At 40.2% G+C, this 23,096-nt stretch overlaps 1 protein-coding gene across 7 annotated transcripts in view; it reads left to right on the top strand.

Moving 5' to 3' along the window:
• Window positions 1–23,096, top strand: part of PHACTR1 (phosphatase and actin regulator 1) — a 297,287-nt gene that overhangs the window by 223,289 nt on the left and 50,902 nt on the right. For 6 of the 7 annotated variants that reach the window (XM_015617571.3, XM_015617569.3, XM_015617568.3 and 3 more), the window contains 3 exons: window positions 4,587–4,766; window positions 5,776–5,982; window positions 16,474–16,804. In XM_015617571.3, coding sequence (XP_015473057.1) covers window positions 4,587–4,766; window positions 5,776–5,982; window positions 16,474–16,804 — 718 coding nt within the window. The remainder of the gene's footprint in view (window positions 1–4,586; window positions 4,767–5,775; window positions 5,983–16,473; window positions 16,805–23,096) is intronic. The other variant, XM_015617573.3, reaches the window with a different exon arrangement.

Raw genomic sequence — 23,096 nt, 5'->3', positions numbered from 1 at the left:
TGCTCTGACCTGTTGCTTCAGAATTTTCTGGCTTTTCAGAGGACTTGGTGTCACCCAGCAGGTGAAAATTATTAGAGTGCAGTAAGTCACAGTAGTCACACATAGGAGATTCGCTGCAGTCCAGCTGCTGAATTTGGAAAACAAGAATTGCTGTTCTCATGTCATTGACCCCCACACTTAAATTAGTCACATGAAGCTGCTCCTGACTGAACTGCAGAGAGCTCTTTCCTTGCTAAGGACCAAATTCATGACAGAATCTGTTTCTGTTATCTTCCATTTCCAGGGCTCTGTGACTTGAGTATTATGAAAATGTAGGCAAAGGTTATAATTTTTTCAAATACTCTGTACTTTTGGAAAATAGTAAGTTGAAGAATTATCTGATGAAGCTCCTGCTGTTCTAATAGTTTGTGGACAGATAGTGCTGAGAGGTTAAAAATACCTCTTCCACCTGCATCACAGAACATACCTCAATATTTAGAAGAACTCATATTTTTGCTATGTCATTGCTCCTGCACATAGGTACAGACCTTGATTTTAGCATGAAGGTGTAACTGTCCCAGAAACGTCTGTCGTTAGAATTTCCCACTGTTTCATGCTGCTGGTCAAAGAACTAAATCTACTTGTAGTATTTTGATACCTCTTCGTCTTTCTGAATGTAGATGAGATTGCCTGTAGTGAGAAATTCCTGAATGTGAGTGTGTACCAGTTTCTTACTCTAAAGGCAATGGTGCAATGGTTTTTCAAGGAAACACGGGCAGTCTTCATCTTTTCTATTCTTGTATTTTAATATTCTCTATCTCATTAAAATGATGGATTTAGACTTAAATTTCAGGTAACCTAAGTCCTGACAGGATTTGGACATGTTGCATTTATGCACCAAAGCAGATTTTGTGACAGTATGTGAGGACATACTTGAAGAAGTGGCTTTGGTAATGCAGCAAGGAGGAAGGCATGGCAGCCACTGGAGAGCCAGTTGTGCTGCAGTGAAATTGAAAAATTTTGAACTCCTCCAGAAGCAGCCTGTCTCAGACTGCATGGGATCCCACAAAATCAGGGTCTGCCTAGGGACTGAGGTTGTGGAGGTTTCCAGCTACTGTGCTAAGGTAGCCACCAAGGCTAGGAAATAGTTCCAGGGGCAGGTCTTGACCATATGCAAGAACACTCAATTTTCCATTCCCCACCCTTGGAGTCATGGCAGAGAATGACAATGAATTTTACTCTGTCCTTCCTGGTCTGATCTTTGCCATCAAGAATTCCTTGCTTGAACAGTCTACGTGAGAGCAGACAAGTACTGAAGGAGACAAACCAATTCCAAAATTAACCCAGGATTTCAAATTGTCCATTTTGACTTCCATAGACATTCTTCTGTAGAGGGAATGCATGAGCATGGCAGTTTTCAGATATGTATACAGTCCAAGGTATTCAGAGTTAAAAGACACAGCGAGAGGGTAGGCAGAGCTACAACACTGGAAACACAACAGGACTGGTTTGTGTCAGTCAGTGTGATGCACAATGAGCTGCTACACACCAGGCAATGTTTTAGAAGTGCCTGAGTGTGGAAATTGCAGGTGTGTTCAGGAGTACAGACCATGCTCAGGAGCCACAGGTTTTGAACACATCATCTATGTATCTCTAGGCCTTCATCCCATGCTGCTATTTTTACATGCTGAGGTTAATCAAAGTGTCTGGGTAGAGTCCTCTGCATCAGAGAGTTTCCTCTTAGGTCCCATTTCTTCAGTGACTTCAGGTGTGCAGAGTCTCCTGAGTAAGAGAAGAGCAGCCTTCATGTGCTCTCTTGTTGCAGAGGTCAAGCTATTCCCTCATGGACCCGTCCAGCTTCACGCTCAGCTGATGTTACTAAAGCTCATGGACTTAGGGGAAGTCATTCTCCACTAAGCAGCACCAGACTCTGTGAAAATAGCAAAGGATTTAGCAAGTCTGAGAACAAAAGATTACATGTGTTATCACTGTGCCAAATTAACTTTAAACTCATAGCCAGTTCCTGAAAATATCCTTGTATATGTAATAATTGCATTACCAGGATTCTTTTCATATGTATGTCAGCCAACTAGAATAGCTTTAATATTTTGAAAATAATCCGTCATTTGCCTTTTATATCTGGTTGTCAAGCATATCTCTGATGCAGGATTAATTCACATTAAGATACTCTTTCCTCCACAAATTATTTTTTCCACATCTTTGATCTGTTTGCTGTACTTAAGCAACTCCCCATGTAGCTCTTCTTTAAGCAATACCTGATTTAGAATGTATATTTCAGTCATGATTCTGTGCCATGTCTGATGATTTCATTCAAATCCAAGTACAAGCTTTAGACTCTAAATCAAGATTAAAGATATCAGATGCAAGATTTAAAAAGGTTATACTGTCAGTACAAGAAAGCTGCCATGCTTTAGTATTATGACAAAAGATAAAAGCCAGAATTTTATCTTACATTTTACTTTTTTTGCACTCAGAAGTCTTCATGTGTCATTCAAATGCTGTTTTTCTAAATCATGCTAATATACCTTGAGAAGCATATAACACACTTAAGACAGTAGGATTTCAAGATGCTCAGCATGTTACAGTAGGCATCTCACTTCATGAAGAATGTGCAGTCATCCCTTCAAAAAGCAAACGTTACTGGGTTTGTCATGCATACTTTTCTCATAGTTACAGTCAAATTTAGTCTAAATTAATGAATACATTGCTGGGCATAGTCACTGCCTTTCATTCAAGAAGCAGATGCTCTACATAAGAAACAGTTAGGCTCTTTCATGAAACTAGGTAACTGAGAGAACATCAGTCCGTATCCCAAACCCATATAAACGTGTGTGTCTTTATAAAAGGGAGACAGAGCCAGCACAGAACCCACAGCATTTCTACCCAAACAGCTAAGTCCAAAAATGATCAGCTTAAATACTGGCTGAATTGATTTTTGATTTTTGCTACCTAGGGAAGTAAACAGCTTTGTATAGAACAGCCACAGCAGTTAGAAAGGAGGCTGTGCTGCAAACACAAAAAGCCATTAGCTTTAATTCATGTTGCCACCTTTTAGCCAGCACAGTTGATCTCTCAAAGCCACGGGTCAGTTTTCAGTCTGCTATGATGTGACTGCATTACCATAATAGCTCTCTGGGTCTCCAAAAAACCTCCAGCAAAACCAAGAAAGTCAAGACCTTGGTATTTATAATAATTCCAAAATAAACAGAAGACCATCTTCACTAGCTGTAGAGAAGCTTTAAATGGCAGAAACATAATTCTGAATAGTTATCAGCTAATGTATTTTCAGGCTTGTTAATTGCTGTATACTAGCACCAAAATGAGACTTTTTTCTCTTTTCAGTATTGTTTCCAAAGTGGTTTGTACATCTTAGCCCTATGAGGGGAAAATGTGCACTCATTTGACTGATATACATCTCCACTCAGTACATTGAGCAGTAATATGGCTGATCAGTAGTGCTCAAAAATCTTAAACCATATTCTGAAATCCTGAGTTTCATTTTTAAAAGTAATTTAAATGCTTAGTAAAAGCAAAATCCGCATATTTGCCTGCTGGTTTTCAGTTTTACAGGTCACATTTCAGTTATATTTTCAGGCTTCCATTTGTAACCATAGGGGCTGAACACTTTGCTTTATAAAACTCTAATTGTGATGTCCATGTAGTCATTGCCTCCAGGTACCAGGGTGCTGTGCTTAACAAGTTCAGAGATAAAAATCATGCAGGTTGACACTATAGAGAATAGTCTGAATCCTTTCTTCTGCTCTTTATTATTTCTAATGTGAAGGGGTGTTTGATAGGAAGGAAAATGCCAGCTGCTGTCACAGAAATTTTGCTCAGATAGAGGAGATATTATTAGTAACTATAAAAACAGGCTTTCTAAATGGAATCTGATATATCCCAGTATCAAGACCTTACATCAGGCAACTATAAAAATTATTCTCTTCCTTACCTAAAATGCAGTTATTTGTATGTAAAATAGGGACATACCCCTGTGATTTTGCTCATGTCCCTTATAGCATAAAAAGTTGGTGTAGGGAAAAATAATAATTGTTGTTATTAATATTAAAATATTATATAAAGTATGTATTAACATTCCTTAGTTCCAGCCTACTATCATCACTGACTTGCCAGATTCAACTGAGAGAGGGAAAACAGATTTTTTGTTTTGCATTGGATGGGACTGTATGTCCACATGGATCAAGGATGGTCAGGAATCAACCAACTTAGACCACAGTTCATAATGACCATGCCAGGGTAGAGCAAAAGATCAATACATATATTTGACATAAATTATATGTTACCCCAGAGGTGCTAGCACCATCACTTATCAGCATTGGCCAGCAGTGGATCCAGCTTGGAACTGGTTCCATGAGGGAACAGTTGTGGCAGCTTCTCACAAAAGTCACCTGTGTAACCCCCCCGCCATCAAAACCTTTCCATGTAAACCCAGTGCATGTGTACGTAGATCTCAGTCCAGGTTCCTCACTTGAAAACAATCTAATGGAGGTAGATTTCATTTAAAATTCTGTCTGCATCTTATTTATGTTTCTTTCTTTGTCGTTCTTCTTTCCTTCAACTATGAACAGATGGGGAACTTTCCATACCAAATGAAGATGCAGCTTTGGAGAATGGGCAGCCTCTGGGCTCCGGACTGAGCTCTAGCCAGGTGTCCCTGCCAGCTCTAGCAGAACTGGAGTCAGTCCCAGCATCTGTGGAACCCTGCTCATATGAGGTGCTCCCAACCACAGAGATCATGGATGGGACAGGTAACATCTTGTTTATGTTACGGTGTAGATACTCTAAGCTGTTTGAAACAAGTTTTTGACTTCTAACATTTTTTGTTTAGCCCTGAGAAATTCTTGTCAAAATGAAGGTATTCTGGTGTAGAAGGAGTTGACAGCATAGAGATTGAATGTTCCACGAGAAATTTTGACTGACATAAGTAACCTCTACTTCTAAGCAAGTAACTTCTCTTGGAGTAAGGCAAACCCCTTCACTTTGTGAACATATAAAAGTAGGTTTCCAGCTCTCTGTCTGCATCTCAGATGTACCAATGAGCTTTAGAACAGAGACCTTACAACACATTTGAACCCTGGGGTACAACATCATGCCTGCCACGTGGTACTGTGTGATGTTCCCACGACACATCTGTCAGTAACTAACACAGTCAGCTGCCCTACCCTGGGTGAGGCTGGCTGCTCTTCTTCCCCAGCCTGTGCAGAGAGACAGCAGTGCTCTACATCTAGCTTAGCTCCTCTTTCTGTGTCATGTTGTGCTGCTGAGGGTTGTGGACAAAGGTCAAGTGAGGAAAAGTGAGCAGTAGAAGTTGTCATCCATGATCTTGCACTGCTATGCAGCCTTTTCAAAATAGATTAGACCCCGTGAGGTGCTTTTTACTTTTAACAGGATAAGTTTACAAGCCACCTGCTAACATAGCTGGTCCTAGGCAAGCTGTGGTGACAGACCATCAGAGAGGTGACATAAAACCTGATTTGTGTTCCAGATGTGGGAGTACATCCCAACCTGACATGGGGGAGCTGGCTTCTGTCGGAAGTAATGGAAAATTTGGCTGTTGTGTAGATGTGTGTTACTCTTTCTCTTTTACTTTCTTTCCTTCCTTCTTTCCTCCTTTCTACGTTATACAATGTTTGGGTGAAATCTATGAGTCATTCTTAATCTGCATTGCTGTGCTGCTTTTTTCGTCTGACTTCGGCTGTATCTGCTGCTGCTTTGCTCGTAACGTTGTTGCGTCTATGATGTGGTTGTGTCCTCCAGTGTCTGAAGAGAGCCCCACATCCAATGAATCCGGCGTCCTTCTGTCCCAAGATCCTACAGCTAAGCCAGTCCTGCTACTTCCCCCCAAAAAATCTGCTGCTTTCCCTGGAGACCATGAGGACACCCCAGTGAAACAGTTGTCCCTCCTCAAACAGCCCCCTGCCCTGCCTCCTAAACCTATTGCCAGGATTGCCAGCCACTTAACTGGTAAGTAGGTATTCCTGGACCCTCAGCCCCACCGTTTCCCTTATAGGAAAACCTGCCTTTGTAGCAAGGTTCTCAGTGTTCTTCCTCTTTCTGTAATGCTGTTTGCACTTGTTGTGTGTTCTGGTGATGTACGTGCTGTACCTAGGGCAGGGATCGCGAAATCTTCAGACTGCACCTTCATCAAGGTTGCTCCAGGGGCACTTCCCCTCTCAGCTGTAATTACCTAAGACCGCTGTGGCATTTCCTAACCTTCCTCACTCTGATTCATCAAGACTTACCATCACCACTGAAATTGCAGGATGTGCTTTGATGGGAAAGGAAGTATCAGAAAAATACTAGGATATCTTTAAATGCCCTTAATGAGGAAAGGCATGAGTTGAGGGGAAAGGGAGAGTTTTGATTTCTCCTTTTGCTGATTGTTGGTTGTCCCCTCAACTGCCAGATAAGGGAGGTCCTCTGTTGCCCTGAAAACTCAGCTTCTGAGCTTGCTGACATAGTTTTCTAAAGACTTTCCCAGGACAGTAACTGTAAACATAGATATGTGTACATTCTTGCTGTTACATGTCTTGTGATGGACATCTCTCATGGCCAGTGCAGTTGGGAAAGTGTTATCCTGACCATCCAATCCCTGGCCGTGGTCAGAAACCTATAAATCCTGGGAGGAAAAATAAACTTTCTCTTCCATTCACCACACCTCGAGCTGTGTCCATGTGATCTATTCATCTTCAGCAGCAACAGTCCTCCTCCACACACTCCGTATCTTTCCACATGTTTGTCTTTTACTTGCCCCCCAATCCTTACACAGGTAATTCTGTCCTATGACTTCTTGCCATTTTGCCTCAGTGCTTACATTGTCTGACAAAATGTTCTCCCTTTCCACCTCTGCTCTGACTACTCCCCTCCCACTAATGAGTCCAGCTCCAATTCCCAATGACCACTATACTGATGCCCTCCACTTTATGCTGCAGTTTAGCTCTCATTGCATGGAAGGTAGAAACAGTAAACAACACAAGGCTCTGTTTTGTGTTCCACATGTTTTCACAAGTATCCAAGCTTTTTGGGATTCAAAGTTCTAGGTGGGTGTGAATGTGTCTCCTCCTCCTCCTCCTCCCAGTCTCTCATTTGGACTGCTGAAGCAAAGGATGGCTATATTTATGCAGACCAAAATAGATTCCCTAAATGCTTTCCTGAACCTTTTGAACAGTCTGCTCATAACTGCAGCTGCTGCGCGGGAGGCAGCACCTCAAAATCCTGAGTTGAATACGAGGTGTGGTTCATCTTTGTAGTGGGGCAGCTACCAGTCATTCCCCGGGTTGATCTTGTGTTAATCCTGCCCTGATATTTTCAGAACTGATGTGAGAAATGGGCTGCCTACATTTATATATTGTAGGTTTTTTTCCAGACAGTTAATACCTATTTTATTCAGGTTTAAGATCTAAATCAGGAAAGAGCTCATTAGGAAAGAACATGTTCTGGTTTTCTCTCATCTCTACGTAGTCTCTTCATGTTTCTGTTTGGATGACCACACTTTTTTGTCCTGTATAGTTTTGTACATTTTATGTGAAACCTCTTTACTTTCTTACCTGCCAAAATCTGCACATAATGGTTAGTATTTTGCCTTTTGCTACAAACTGAATGGGCAATCCTGCAGCATGCAAGGCCAAGTAGCAAGTATTCATGGCTTCACCCAAGGACAAAACCAGCTCCCTATGATCTCCCATAAAACTCTGTCCCAGTTATAAGAAGTTGCTCAGAAATGAGGCCAACATGGAAGAAATAAAAATTTAGGAATAGCATAGGGGAAAACCTCAGCTACTAAATGTCCTCAATTCATAAGCCATTCTTTTGCAAGAGATAACAGAAGAATCAAAGGATGAGGGCTTCTCGAGTAGTTTTGTTTTTTCTGCAGCTGCAAATTTTGTGTGAAGTAGAATCAGGCTCAAGTTATCAGCGTGAGTTGCTTAATGGTGATGACTTTCCAATGAAAACAAAACAGAACTGTGACTTCTCTTACTTTGTGGTGGCCTTCAGTGATGTCTCATCTAGCACTATATAAAGTCTTGTATGTGTGTATAGATAGGCTCTTGTACATGCATATACAGAACCTTCAGGGTAAAGGAACAGAGATTCAAATTTAGTCATAGAGCCATAATTCAATTGACAGTTATTCCCGCTGGAACTGAAACCCTCGTTTATACGTTCCTTATAAATAAAAATATTCAGCTTGTTCTTAAGGGTCCATTTACTTTGGTGGTCCAAAGGATATACATGTTGCTCAATGCCTTGTGTTCTCCAGTGGTAATTATATTAGCCATGTACAATCTTTGGAAATGAGCAATCAAGCCTAATGAAGCATCCTCCTCAGTGAGAATCAGAATTAATGCTATTCTTTTTCTAATTACTCCAGAGACATCCTCAGCTTGTAAGAAAACAAGCAAAATCTGAATTCTAGTATTCAAAACAAAAACTTTTCAGTTCTTGCTGCATACACATTTTTCTACTGAAGAATTTTTTTAGAGGTTGAAGGACAAATTAAGACATACCAGGCATGGCTAGTGGAGAGTGACAGAGGTTTAATGGTCTGGTAGCTCTGTTCAAGAGACTGTGAGAGGAAATGTGATCCTGAGAAGGGTTCAGGTACACATGTGAAAATGCAGAAACAACTCAACTTCTGTCTACATTTGTGTGTATGTGTACATAAGTGTATCTATTTAATAGAAACATGTTTTATAAAAGCATATATTAAAAATCACTACAGACATGGTCAGAAGCAGGGAAAAAAAAAAAAGTAAAAATATTTTAAATACAAACCTTGAGGGAAAAAGTCAGTCCACCCCTTGCTGTGAAAATATCCCAAAGTTTTTTTTAAAAAAACTGACTTGCAGGGCTTGACAAAGAACTTATTACAGGTTTTAGAAATGGAAAAGAAACATTCCTCTGAAAGCAGTTTGAACCATCTCAAATATCTATCCACCTGTGCCAAGACAAAGATTGGCCTTTCAATTGATAAGAAATGTACATAAAGGAGCAGGCCTAAATAAACACATAAAAGTACATTTAATTTTGTGGAGAATGAAAAGGAAAAAAATTCCATTTTAAAGGTGGAAGGAAGAGAGAATTGCCTCTAGCAAATATAAATCACACAGCCTTGGCATCCTTCTTCTCAAGGCTGAGGATCTGTAGGGGTGGGACAGTATAGAAACAGGGCCAGAGCCAAGAGCAGACTGCAGGGCAGCCACTGGGACTGGTGCCAACACCACTGCAGAAGATGCTCCGTGCTTTTCCTCATGCCATGTCCTGTGGTCTTGATGGTGCTGCTTCCACAGGGAACATCCCTGTCAGAGCACTAGGTGTGGAAGGGCCCGTATAACCCTAGAAGACAGGCAACTCTAGGAGAAAAACATGAGCCTTAACTGTTTTGATACCGTTGTTTCACTGCTCTGCGTGTCCCGTTGGCCAGTCACCTCCTGGTAAGCCTTCTACTCATTTTCAAGCATGATTAGCATTAGACTGATTAGTATTAGTATTAGTACTTAGTGATTAGTATTAGACAGTGTCCACAAGATAGAATTTCTTTCATTGTTTCATTTCTCTGATAATCACGTGCAGATCCCAAGCATTTAGGGCACTTCTAGCTTCCTTCACTGAAAATTTTGGAAGAATTGAAATAATCACCTGGGACGAAATTTAATTGGGGTGCTGGTGTTCAAGTCCTCAGCTTAATATAAAATCTGTAATAGCCAATTGACAGGAAGACTAGGCATGTCTGATTTGATAGACCCCAGTGTTGTAAAGTTCCCTTTGATCTTGATTCATTAAGCTGTTAATTTTCACCACATAGATAATGTTTTCTGAAATTAATTAGGTATTTTCCAACTGAATCACCAGTAACCCATAAAGCTCCTAAAACACCAGAGAACAAAATATGTGGCACTATGATGGGATCTCAGGAGCACCTGAGTCTGTTTGAGCCAAAATTTAGCCTAATACTAGAATGGGGTGTAGCTTTGGTTGTACCTGGCCATTCATCTATTCCATTTAAGCTTTTTGCATTCTTTCACTTTCTTCATTCAAGATTTTGAAGAGACACATAGCACATTTATTAGTTCTGATATTGCACTTTCTAGCAATGTCTGTGTAGAGTCAGAACTAATTTATAATTAGAGGCAAACATTTAACAGGGCAGGAAATGTTCAAAGTCCTCAAAACGTGCTTCTGACAATGAAGACAAGACAAGAATGAGTTTTGAGAACATGAAGGCCTGGGGTTCTGCTGCCTTGCCACAACACAGCTGGTAATTAGTGACAACTTTATAAAAGCTTTTGCAACTACAGTTTGTCCAGTAAATACGCTGCAGTGTTTTATAATGCAGTGGTCACAAATGTATCAGGAGACTCCTCTGTAGATGAGCCCAAGACATAATACAGAAGCTTCCTCCACTGTGATGTTACCTCCAGCTGCATGCTCTGGCAGGCTACATTATTGAAGAGAGGTTACATTCACGTGGAGACAATGGACAGTTCTCTCACTGTGTGTAAAGGGAGAAGCAGCAGAGCAAAAGCAGTTCTTCACTGGGTTCTCATGAAAACTGGACACTGGTACAGATTGTCCCTCTATAATTCATCTCTATCCTGCTTCCTGCAGAGGAGTACCTATCACATACAGGCATCAGGAAATCTCATCTTTGAAACCCTCTTCAAGGCCCTGCACAGGAATTCATGCAGAGCTATACTTTTCAACCTTTGGGTTAATCATATCTTGCTTTTGTTCTCCAAATTCAACCTGAATCTTGGATGCATATGTGGTACAGAGGAACAGCAAAGAATTCCTGTCTCAAATCTTCCCCTGAAGTCATGGCTGCAGATCTTGCTGTAGTCAGCAGGAGATGCATGACAAATCTTTGAGAACAGTTTTTGACTTTATGAATCTGCTCAAAAACTTATTGAAACTAGAAAAGAGACTCTCACCATTTAGGCACAAGTGATTACAGGAGAGAAGACCTAAAAAAGCAAAAGCTACTCATCTAAATGCTGCCAGCAAATAGGCACATCACGCCATGGAGCTCCCTCAACAGGACACAACTGGTTTTTGCACTGTTTGTTGGGTTTTGGGAGTTTCTTGCACATTATTTTACAGAATTGGTTACTTGGAAGGAATTTAAAGAGTATCTCATTAACTTTATGACAAACTGTATTACTTGTAGTTGAATATAGTACACCAAAGGTCACAGTATAAGGTCATTCAGGTGAGGAAGAACCTCAGTAGATCTTTAATCCAACCTCCTGCTCAAAGCAGAGCCAAGTATGGAATCAGACCGGGTTGGTCAGGCCTTTGACCAGCTGGGTCTTGAAAACTTCAGCGGATGTCAGCTATACAATCTGTCTGGATAAACCTGCTCCACTAACTGCCTCTTCTCATGGCAGGGAAGACACTTTCCTTATAATCCAATGTTGAACCTCTTTTGTTTTGCTTTTGTCCACTGTCTTTCCACCTCCCACCACACACCACTGAAGAGTATCACCTTATTGATAACCTGGCTTGGAGGTTGCTTGTGGGAGGCTGTTCTTTAGTGTTCCCTCCATAAGCTGTCTTTGCTCCAAGCTGAACATACCTCACTACCTCAGGTTCTCTAGCCTTCAGCCACTGCAGTGACCCTGTGCTTGACTCGTTCTGATTTTTTTTATATCTTTCCTGGTGGATACTAAGCTTGCACAGTAATCTAAGCACTGGTGAATAGAAGGGAATCCTTTGATCAATAGAAGCATCCTTTGATCTCCTGGCTGTGTTTCTTCTTGTACCACCCAGGAGTCTGTTGTCCTTCCTTGCTCTCAGGGTACAACGCTGGCTTACATTTGGCAAGGAGTCAAGAGCATTTCTGCCACTGGAGTATTGCAAACAAAGCCAGCTCTGCCGTAAGCCCAGGATCCCTAGGCATGTCCTCTTTCTCCATGCTGTAGTTGAGCAGGGGAAGAATTTGAAGATTTTAATGAGCCCCTGCTGCTGCAACCTTTGCTGCCATACATCCAGAAGCTCCCAGCACTCCATCTGCAGCAGTTGTACTTCAGTGTGTGCTGACCAATTCTCCAGCCATGTTCAGTGACTAAGAAACGTCTTGGTGTGTACATGGTGCACAGCTCCAGTGTCCCACTAACACTTCAGAAGAATCATATAGTAGCAAACCTGTGCAACAGCTAAACATATATTTATGTAATGAAAACCCCAAAAGACATACAGTAACTATAGATGTTAGGAAAATTATCTGTATGGAAAGGGTAAGAGATGGCCTGCTTGTCAAAGGTCTGGTGTGTAGCCAATATTGTGGCATCCACAACTGTCTTTTAAGTAACTGATTGTTATCAAGAATGGAGAGGATGATGTCTTAACATCTTTTTCATCAATTCTAGTATACAAGTTATTACACAGTGCTGAGTGGTCACAACCCCACTGGGAACCAACATCTTTCAAAATTGCTCATTATTCTCTTGAGCATGAAAAACATCAGCCAGAAGAGATTAATCAGACTTGCACACCTGGCTTCACACAGTTTGCTTCTTTTCAGTTACGAGTGCTTTGTGCAATGATTTAAGACTCTGGTAATGTTTCACTGAGAAAACACTTATCATAGATTCCTTGTTCTTATTTCCCCTGTCCAGTTTCTTACTCATCTACAGGTGCCCATGTCTGATGTATATTCCGTGTAACAAAAATTGTTACCACCCCTGGTTCATAAATCATGTTCGTTGTGAAATTAAAACAAACAAGAACTGTAAAACTTGGTCACCTCACTCTTACATGCAGGGAGATGCTGTTCTATCCTGTACTGTAGATGATGGTAGTCCAACAGCATGCCTGGAGCCCATGGATTTGGGCAAGGCCACACTTGTTTGGCGTAGTCACTGATCAGACCACACATTAGAATTTGCAGTACCAAGGTCTCCATTACTGGTGTCAGTGAAGATACAGAGTTGTATTTCCCAGCAAATGGATCAAACTCTCTTCCCATTGTAATCATTCTCCTTTTAATCATTTTATTTAAACAAAGTAGAATTCTCCTGAAAGTGAAGGGCAGACAAGTAGACTTAATGCCTTTGGTCCATTTCCAAGGGTTTGTTTTGGTATTAGGACCGTATTCAGACAAGCTCAAGAATCTGAGTGTAACACAGTCAGTCTGAATGAGGACATTAAAAATAATGGGCAAGATTTTTGGCAGGTGTCCAGTGCAGTTACCCAGCACTGGTACCATTGAAAACACGTTGATGTGAAGAATTTGTTTAAATTTAAGTGAAAACTAAAGGTCCATACCTTAGTTGTGCAGAGTCAAAACTGGAGTGTGCACATCTGATTCATGATGGAATGAATAGGTGGCTACTCAGAATAATTAAGCTAAACTTGTTCTCCTGTGCAATTCCAGAGCTGCAATGCCTGTGTCACAACTCTACTGCCTGAATACTTGGATGAGAAAAGATATTTTTGCTGTATTTAGGAGAAAGAAGGAAGGATTCCTGTTTGCTTTATACCTGAGCTATTTGACATGTCATTCTCACTTCCAACATACAGCATTGCTCTGATCTTCAGGATAAGAAAAGGCAGAAAACCCAGATGATACTTCCAGTTATTCTTTTGTCAAAAGCAAGAGATGCCTGCAGTTGGGATCTCTTTGAATTCACCATTAAGGATGGCTGCCACAGAGTGATGGGGCATCCAGGCACAGGCACTGTCAAATGAAGACTTTAATTGACATACTGCAGAAAAGGATCTTAAACCAACCTGTATTTGTCAAAATGGAAGTGCAGTTCTCACTGTAGTCTTTGTAATTCAGGACAAGCTCTAGAAGTTAAATTGCCTGAAGCATAAATGTGGGAAAAAAACCACTTTTTTATGACAAATCCCATAGGAGCTTTATTCTCAGGGCTCTATACAATTTACTCTTTATTCTTTCTGTTATTTACCTTTTATTGAAGAGTATGTTCTTTTATGCAGGGTACAAAGAGGAAATGTATGCAAATAATATGTTTGTAAGAAAAACAAGGTGACTTGAAGACCTTTATGTGCTTGAATAGAAAATTCTGAATGTGGTTTTTTGGGTTTTTTTTCTTTTACTGCTTTGGCAAACCCATGAGTTAAATTTCAGCATTGGTAGAGCCATCAGAAGAATTTTTGCAAGAGACAACATGTTAAGTGGATTTATATTACATTGAAAGGCAAAAGACTTGGATTCTACTCTCTATAGCATTTCCACTCTGCAATGTGGAAAGGCTGATTTTTCTCCATGCCCCTACATCATGATGTAACCCCAGCCAGCAGCCAAGCCCTGCTCAGCCACTCACTTAGTCCCCCACCAGTGGGATCAGGGAGAGAATCAGAAGGGTAAAAATGAGAAAATGAATGAGTTGAGGTAAAGACATTTCAATAGGGAAAGCAAAAGCCATGCACACAAGCAAAGCGAAACAAGGAATTTGTTCACGGCTTCCTATGGACAGGCAGGTGTTCAGCCATCTCCAGGAGGACAGGGCCCCATCACATGTAATGGCCACTTGGTAAGACAAGCACCATCACTCCAAACATCCCCCCCCATTTCCTCCTTCTTACCTTCACTTCACATACTGACCATGATGCTGTATGGTCTGGAATATCCCTTTGGATCACCTGTCTTGTCTGTGTCCTCCCAGGTTCCCATGCATCCCAGGTTTCCCCAACAGTGTTGCAGTTGAAAAAGCAGAAAAGGCCGTGGTCCTGTGCAAGCCCTGCTCAGCAACAGCAGCGATATCTCTGTATTATCAACTCAGACTTTGTTCAGCACAAATCCAAAACAGCCCCATACCAGACACATGAAGAAAATTAACTCTATCCCAGCCAAAACCAGCACACAGTATTTCATCTTTGCACTCCCTTGGACCCCTCTATGTTGGTAGCCTTTAAACACTCTAGAGAGAAGGAAGGCTTACACTGTCAATGTGTTGTTCCTAGCATAGCAAAGCCACTAATACCAAGTGGATGCTGTGGAAGATGTGACTAGCACTAAAATAAGTCAAGAGACATATTTCAACTTGGCTCATGGTCTGTTTTCACCTTACAAGCCATAATCATTTTCAAGAAGTGTTACTGCTTGCTAGTCCTGACATCACCCTTGTGTACCCTGGCTATCAGATATTGATAGAAGAATAGGCAAGACCCAGAACGGGCCAGGAAGAAAGAAAGAATGAAGGGAATGGGGGGAAGGATAGTTTAAACTAAAGAGAACTATCTGAAAAAGGACTATAGAAATCTGATAGTGCTCAGAATAGTGATGACCTTTGGAGAGCAGCATCTAATTCCTAGGCTTCTTCTAGTCAAAAGAAGATTCTGGCCCTGCAATTCCCTTACCACGTTGTAAGAAGAGGAGTGGACAGAAGCAGCAAAAGACCAAAGATCATGCAAGCCTCACCCACAGAGCTACACTGCAGACAAATATGTGCAGTATTCCAGGCTAGAAAGGCCTGGCCTTCCTCCTAGAGACAAACTCAGAGTTGTTGCTCACAGTGTATATATTTTCTCTCTCTTTCATTCTTAGCATGTGTCATGACCATTTCCTCCATCCGTCTTGGCAACTACTAGCAACTACTAGCCCTCATGTTACTTCTTTTCCCTTCTGAAAATATGTGCAACTCCAAAAATCTCCATTCTGCAGTTGAGTTCTGGAAGAAAGGTTTGCTTGTGGACCTCTCATTTATTTCTCATTGAAATCAGGGAAGTCTTTGCCTGGCTGATCAACTATGGGTTTCAGTGAACATTTTAACTAGTTAAAAAGGTAAAATTCAGTGCTTGAGTCCAGAGAAAAATACCTGCCACTTCTGTAAAAGAATACATTAGTTCTAACAATCTAGTGCCCTTTAACTTTTCTCCTCATGTACCCTTCATTTTTCCTAACCTGTCCTGTTTAGTATTCAAATCTTGTTTCTTTTTTCTTTTGCCCTATAATGTAATTTTTTACACCAGATGTTTTGCACATTACAAAGCTGTAAGAAGTGTGACTTGCAGTAATTGCACTGCAGTGGCTAAGATGGATCAGGAATCCCTGAACTTTTGTTCTGGCAGTGATGGTAGTGAGTCATCCTGTAACTTCAGACACTGAATTGCTCTCATCCTAATTGCTCTCCCCCTATTTTCGTGCCTGTTGAGTGGAAGAAGTTGCATCTACCTCACAGGGCTATTTTGGAGGATTAGGACTTTAAAGTGTGCCACAAGCCTTGTTAAGTATTGCTTAATGTGTTTATTAAGGGGCATGCACAGCCCTGGGATGTTTTTTGTGGGACTCAGGAGTGCTGCAAAACCACAGTGTTTTTTTCTGGAGACCATGCTGAGCGTACAGTAGGAGTTGTCTGTCACAGCAGGGAAGGTGTGCACACTCCCAGGTTGAGCAGCAACCTCAGTACCTGCTCACCCAAGCAGATAGTCTCACCTCCATCTTACTGACATGAAAATTAACACCAGTGTTCTCTTTCTTTCTTTTAGATCCTGGTGCTCCTGTGAAACTGCCTTGTATGCCAGTTAAACTGTCACCTCCACTACCTCCAAAGAAAGTCATGATTTGCATGCCTTTAGGGGGGCCAGACCTCTCTCTCTCATCCTATTCCACGCAGAAGAGCTCCCAGCAGCCTTTGACCCAGCAGCATCACACTGTCCTGCCATCCCAGTTAGCAGCTCACCAGCACCAGCTCCAGTACGGCAGCCACAGCCAGCACCTTCCTTCTGGGTCCAGCACATTGCCCATTCACCCTTCAGGGTGCCGGATGATCGAGGAACTGAACAAAACACTAGCCATGACCATGCACAGGCTAGAAAGGTAATGGATCAACTTTTTAAATTCCATACTGGTGTGCACTGTTTCCTGCTAACCTCAGCATAAATATCATCACTTGGGTCACATTCATAGGACTTGAATGAGGTGTGTGTCCTCTGGGGTCTAACTTCAAGGCAGAGTCATTTCTGGAGAAACAGAGGCAGAGGAAAAGCCTTTCCAGGATTGTTTGACTAGTTTGTGGCAGAAAGGAAATAAAGACCAAATTTCCTGAACCCCATTGTCCTGTTCAAGGAAGCAGATAATACAGCCAATGGAGAAGACTTTAATGGGATGTGCCTGGCTTGCAGTCTGTAACTGCAGAGCTCCAGTTGTGTGGAGGATTGCTAAATGCAAGGAGAGGAAGATTCATAAGAGGGCAATTAGAATACAATGTGCCACTCCAGCAGGGCATCTGATTAATATTTCCTATTAGCTCAAAACAATCTATGTGGACTTCCTACTAGTCCCTTAGAAGAGTTTTAATACAATAATTATTTTTTTTTAATCAATTTAAATTAAATTATATGTTTCACCCTAAAATAAGCATTTAACTCCTTTCACAGCAGCTACCATCTTTGCCATTTGCATCTGGCATGAGGTAGCACTTTTGATCCAAAATGCCTTACTTACCTTGGGACTTTTTTTTGTTATTGTCACTTATGACTATCTCGGAATGTTTCTCCAAATAATCTGAGTAAGTGAAGCATGTTGTATAAATGCAATCTGCCCTTATAGACTACAACATCAGCAAGCTTTGGAAAATTTATTCACCTTGCAGAGGAAAACTGAGAAAGTCCCAGAATAGGGAAGATAGTCTGAAAAATTACATGTTTTATTTAGTACCAAGGACAGCTTTATAGCCAGCTTGTTCTAGGAACATCAGATCATCCTGTTATACAGGAAGGCCAAATAGTTTGTTAAATAGGTTTAACAGACAAAATGCCTAATGATTTATCCCAGTATTTCTGTTTGATAACACTACCTTCATTATATTCCATAGTTGGAAACAACTGGATTATTGATGGCAGTTTCTCCTTACTGCTTGAAAAAGAGTCAGGAGTCCAGGGGCTGTCTCACACTGCCACCTCATTTTAGTACCAGAATATTGACACATCTGTGATTACATCATGGGTCTAATGTTTCTGCATCATGGGGGAATTATCAGCTGGGGAAAAATTACTAGGGCTATGAAGGAGATTCTTATTCCCTTCAGTGAAAGAGCTGAAGAGGTAGGATAGAAAGAACATCCACGTTGTCCTCCACTGCCATACTCCGTGACTACCCATTTACCTCTCACACTGCCAGCATGGCTGGTCTGGTGCCTCTGCACCACCCCAAAATTCAATGCACCAGGCACAGAGCGCAGCTGCTGTCTCCCAAAGATTCCTTTGGGGATGCACTGACCATGCCATCCCCAGCTTAGGTCAGATGTCTTTATGTCTGGCTCACGCTGTGTGCAGCAGGCCCTTTGTTATCCCGAGCCAGTGACATCTCTCAGAGTATGACTTCACTGTGGCATCTGTTGCCCCACAGCAATGAATGCTCCAGTTTCTAGTCATCCATCATGTTTATGTCTACCAATAAGTTTAACTGCTTGAAAGACGGTGATGCTGTTTGGGTTTAACTATTATTTTGAAGCTGAAGTTCTGCTGCTTGTTAAAAACTGAATAAGCAAGCATTCATGTCCCAGTCTGAAGCAATTGCTTCCCTTTGCAATTAATAAGAGGAAAATAAGAAAAGGTTGTGACACTATACTTCACATTTAAAATGAATATGAATCCTAGTTCATGATATTGCAGGCAGATTTTTCATAGCCTTTTTTATGTTGACTGTTAGTTAAATCATGGATTAATGTATTGAGTACTTTGTTTGTCTTCCTTGTCAAAACAAATCAATAACTTTAGCATTCACACAGGAGAAAATAGGTCATGATCATTTGCTCTGCAACAGCAATTGTTATTTTTGTAGTATATAGAGGTAAAAGTATTTCAACCCATTTACAGTTCTGTGGAGCTGATCTTGCTATTAAACTCTTCATCTCCTTTTTTCAAGCCACATTGTAATCTAGATAAATTTGCCAAGTGTGCTCAAAGATTTCTGCATATTTTTAAAATATATTTATTTAACTTGGGAGACAATTACTTGCACTAAATGCCACTGTTTTCTATTATTTTTGACAGTACTTACTTTCCCTTATTGTAAAAATTTGCATTAAACCCCAGAGAAATTATACTGCAGTATTTGTCACTGCACACTTCAGCGCAAAACTCTTCAGGGCATGTTAAAACTGTGAAGATCCTAGATCTTCTTCCTCTGTTTGGAATTTGGTAGTGTTCTCACATCTGTAGTATGCATAGGATATGGAGTGACATCCTACATCTTGCTGATCCTTCCAAGTTAGCAAAGTACTGGGCCACTACTGCTGGGTCAATAATACTGAGGGGATGAGAGAGCCTGATAAGTCTCTTATCACCTTCTGGTGAATACTAAGGGGGTTTTCCTTCTAATCTCAGCTATTATCTCAAAAGTATCCTACAACTATACAGAATAATTGCCATGGTGCTGCAGTAATAATGCTGCCAAATCTGGTAATTTGGGGGATTATTTAGAATAGTGTTTTGATTTTAATAAGAGATGATCATATAGACAAGTACAGATCAGGTTTCAGCTCTAATTTTTTCTTCTTCTTCTTCTGGATTTTTTCCTTGTCTTCCTTGTATCTAGTTTCTTTGGTGCAGTGGAAGCTCCTCAAGGTCATTTAAGCTACAATGATATTTGCTGAATCAATCTGTATGAAATCCACATTTTGCCCAGTAAACTTTTCTTAGACCTCACAACTCTCTTGTTCACCGGGTCTCTGAATGTAGACATGAACAACAAATGAAAGGCTAAAATCTTCCCTTCCTCCAGCAATCTGGATTTTTTGCTTACACACAGATAAGATCTCTGGAATTCAAATAGTCTAACAACATCTGAAGACCGATAGTTGAAATCAGTGCTTTGCCAATGAGCCACAGGCTTGCCAGAGAAAAATGAGCTTTCCCTCTGTACAGACCTGGGAGCCAGATTTTTCTGTCTTTGACCTTGAGAAAGTTACTGAGAAAGTTACTGAGTCTCTCTATCCCTATTTTCCCCTCTGCAGGAGTGATTGCATGTAACTGCCTCACCTAGATCTAGTGCATATTAATAAGTTAATATCTTAAGGTACATTAAAAGGCATGTAATAGCTGTTCAAGTCCCAGTTGTTCTTATGACTTAAAATGGCAGTTAATTCCTGGATTTTTTATTCAGTTTTATTACAGACATTATAGAACATTAAGTTGATTTGTGCACTTAACGCTTTTGATTGCAAACATTTTCTGGTACTTATAATATCTATTCATAACCTATTCTCAGAAGGGCAATCTGCCCCTTGTCATAGCATGACTATTATGACATGTCATTTGTGCTGCCAGTTTGCCTCTATTTTCCCTGATAAATTACCAGTTTTATGGTAGATTAAGGTGAAACAGAGAAATGTGTGATTTCCATGTAACCTTTTTTCTGCAGTCTCTGTTGCTAATTTGTGTCCTACTGCAAATTACTTTCCCCTTCAGCCCAAAGGGTGTATGCCAAGCATAAGTAAAACTGTAGATTTGGACACCATTTTTTGCCATTTCAGAATGCATTTTAGGACTTGATGAAAATCTGGTAAGCCCTGCCACCAAAATACGCAGATTTCATTGTCCTGACTGAACTGAATTTGAGAAGAAAGACCATGCCCCAAAGCTGTGAATCACAAACAGTGGCTGAGGAAGCTTTAGAAACTCTCTTGTGACACCTAAATGTGTTTTTAATTTTGACTTAGTGAGGCAGTTTCTTGATCTGAAACAGCCTGATTTTTTGCCTTGCCTGTGTAATTCTCAGCCTGAGTCACCTGGAACAGTGACAATTAATTTAATTTACTCTGTGGGCTCATGTACAGGAGCGGGTGTAGATGAATCCAGGCCTCAGTTTGTTCACCATATGTACTAAAGAGCTGTTAAGTAGCAATATCTCACTCCAGGCTAGAATTGCCTCTGTGCAGAGCAGTAAAAAATCACTGTGTCCAAAAAGACTGTGTATGAGACCAGTTCCTCTGGGACACCCAACTCAGCTTCAGACTGTAGATTTATGAAATGAAATGCATTAGACATTACCGCCAGTGTCTTGTAAATTTTATGAAACATATTTGAGTCAGAAAACATTTATCTTCCATAAAACTTGTCAAGAGAATTGCATCTTGTCTAAACTTTAGCATTGCCTAAGGATAGAAACACTTAATATTTATAGCTCTGCCTTCTGTCTCTGTTTCTCACACACATTCTTGTAGTAGAAATGTATATACAGTGGCTTGAAGTTTTTTCAGATTTTTTGTTTTAGCTGGTAAGTGCAGAAAAGTGTACTGTGGATCTGAAAACATTCTAATAAAAATGTAACTCTTTATTCCCCAATTAAAGGGCCTGGCATGACAGACAAGAAGTGTGCAGGTTTTTCCCACTAGATTTTACAGGAAGTATTTAACTTTTTTTTTTCTTTATTTTGTCTGTACCATGAGTCATTTATATGCTTAAATTGTGATTTTTTCATTAAAGTATTTTCTCGCTTGAAACATTGTAAGCTATAGTGGTGTAACTTTTTTGCTGTTTTGATCTTGTAAAGATGATGCAGCTGTAATTGCAAGTTCTTATTCTAGGGAGCTGTGAAATGTTCAGATACATGCATTAAGATCTTCTTTAAACAAGTACTTGCTTAACTGTAGCTCTTTAATTTTGTTGCAAAACACGAAACTGGTTTAAAATGGGTTTTTTGAAACAATAGTGTCCTTTTTGGTGAATAGTGCTAAGAATTTTGTGGTGTAGACCACATGACCATGTGGGAGTTTTGCTAATGACCCAGAGTCATTTATACGCAATGGACATATCCAGTGACCTTGATTTGTCTTTTTGAAGTATACTGCAGTACTGCATGTATTTCATAAGCACTTTGCTTAGACAGCTGATTTTGTCAAATTGCTGTGGAAAGGGCTGATTTTAATCAAGAACAACACAAAACACTAGGAAAAATGAGGGGCTTAAAATAGAAAGTTGTATTATCAAGAAAGTGGATGATTCAGAAAACTTACAATGAGATGAGAAGCTGCCTATTTCTAGATCACTAGTTCAAATAAAAATCCTCTGTGGTAACTTGTAAATTTTGTTGCCATCCTCTTATTTGCTCAATAACCTAAACTGATGGATCACTTTGATATCTGCTACCCTATGGACACACCCAAAAGGATGCATCCAGAAGCTACAACCATCCTTCACAGAACAGGGATGCACCATATAGTCCTAGATGCTGAACTACTTCCTCCCTTCATTTGTATTTCAGAAGGGTACACAGAGAGTAAGTACAAATTAGTGAATTTGTACCTAATCTCTGTGTATGTATTGTTTTAAAATTAACTGAATGATCCAGTGGTTGTGTGCTTGCAATTGGAGGTTTTGGGTACTTTTTTTAGCAATGTTAACAGAATTTCACAATATTGGAGTTTTTCTCTGAAATTTGATTCCAGACTTCTGAATTTCCTCTCTTTCCTCTTTAAAAGACTTACTCAAAAAATACCTTACAGAGAAAACAGATTTAATGAAGTTCATAATATAAACATTCTGAAAGCATTTCAATAAATTATAGTTAGTTCAACGTTTTTAAAGATTGTAGCGTATGGATGTGTCATTATGAGAATTCAGCTGATGAATTCTAAACTGCATCTGGGATAAAGTTTTTTGTGTCAAACTCATTGAAGTTCAGTACAAAAATTTACAAGCCAGTTCTTCATGAATCTCTCTTACTTTGTGGCACAAAACATGGGCTATCACTAAGAAAATCAAGTTTGTCTCTTCAAGGCTTCTAGTAAAGCTCTGCATCTTGTTGGTTAGTCTGCAGTAATACATGTTGGAATTAACAAAATTATTTCTTTGAAGCTGAAGATGATGATGATAACAGCATGGTATGGTTTGTTCACAGGATCTGAAGTCTTTTCTTCGCTTTAATCCCTAAGCATATTTGGAGTAGCATTATATTCCTAGAACTACACTTTAAAAAACTCTCTGGAATGTTATCTGGCAGCCATTTAAGTGTCCATTCTAACTTTTGGGTTAGAAGAAAGCAAAATATTTCAAGTTGAAGATGGTAGATTCAGTAGATTTCTGTAGAAAATCTTTTAAAGAATACATTTTATTTAAGATACAGAACACCTCTGGTATTTAGGCTAAAATATTCAAGGGAATTGAGG

This window comes from Parus major, chromosome 2 (assembly GCF_001522545.3).
Source record: "Parus major isolate Abel chromosome 2, Parus_major1.1, whole genome shotgun sequence".
NCBI lineage: Eukaryota > Metazoa > Chordata > Aves > Passeriformes > Paridae > Parus > Parus major.
This window is presented reverse-complemented; position numbering and strand designations above follow the sequence as displayed.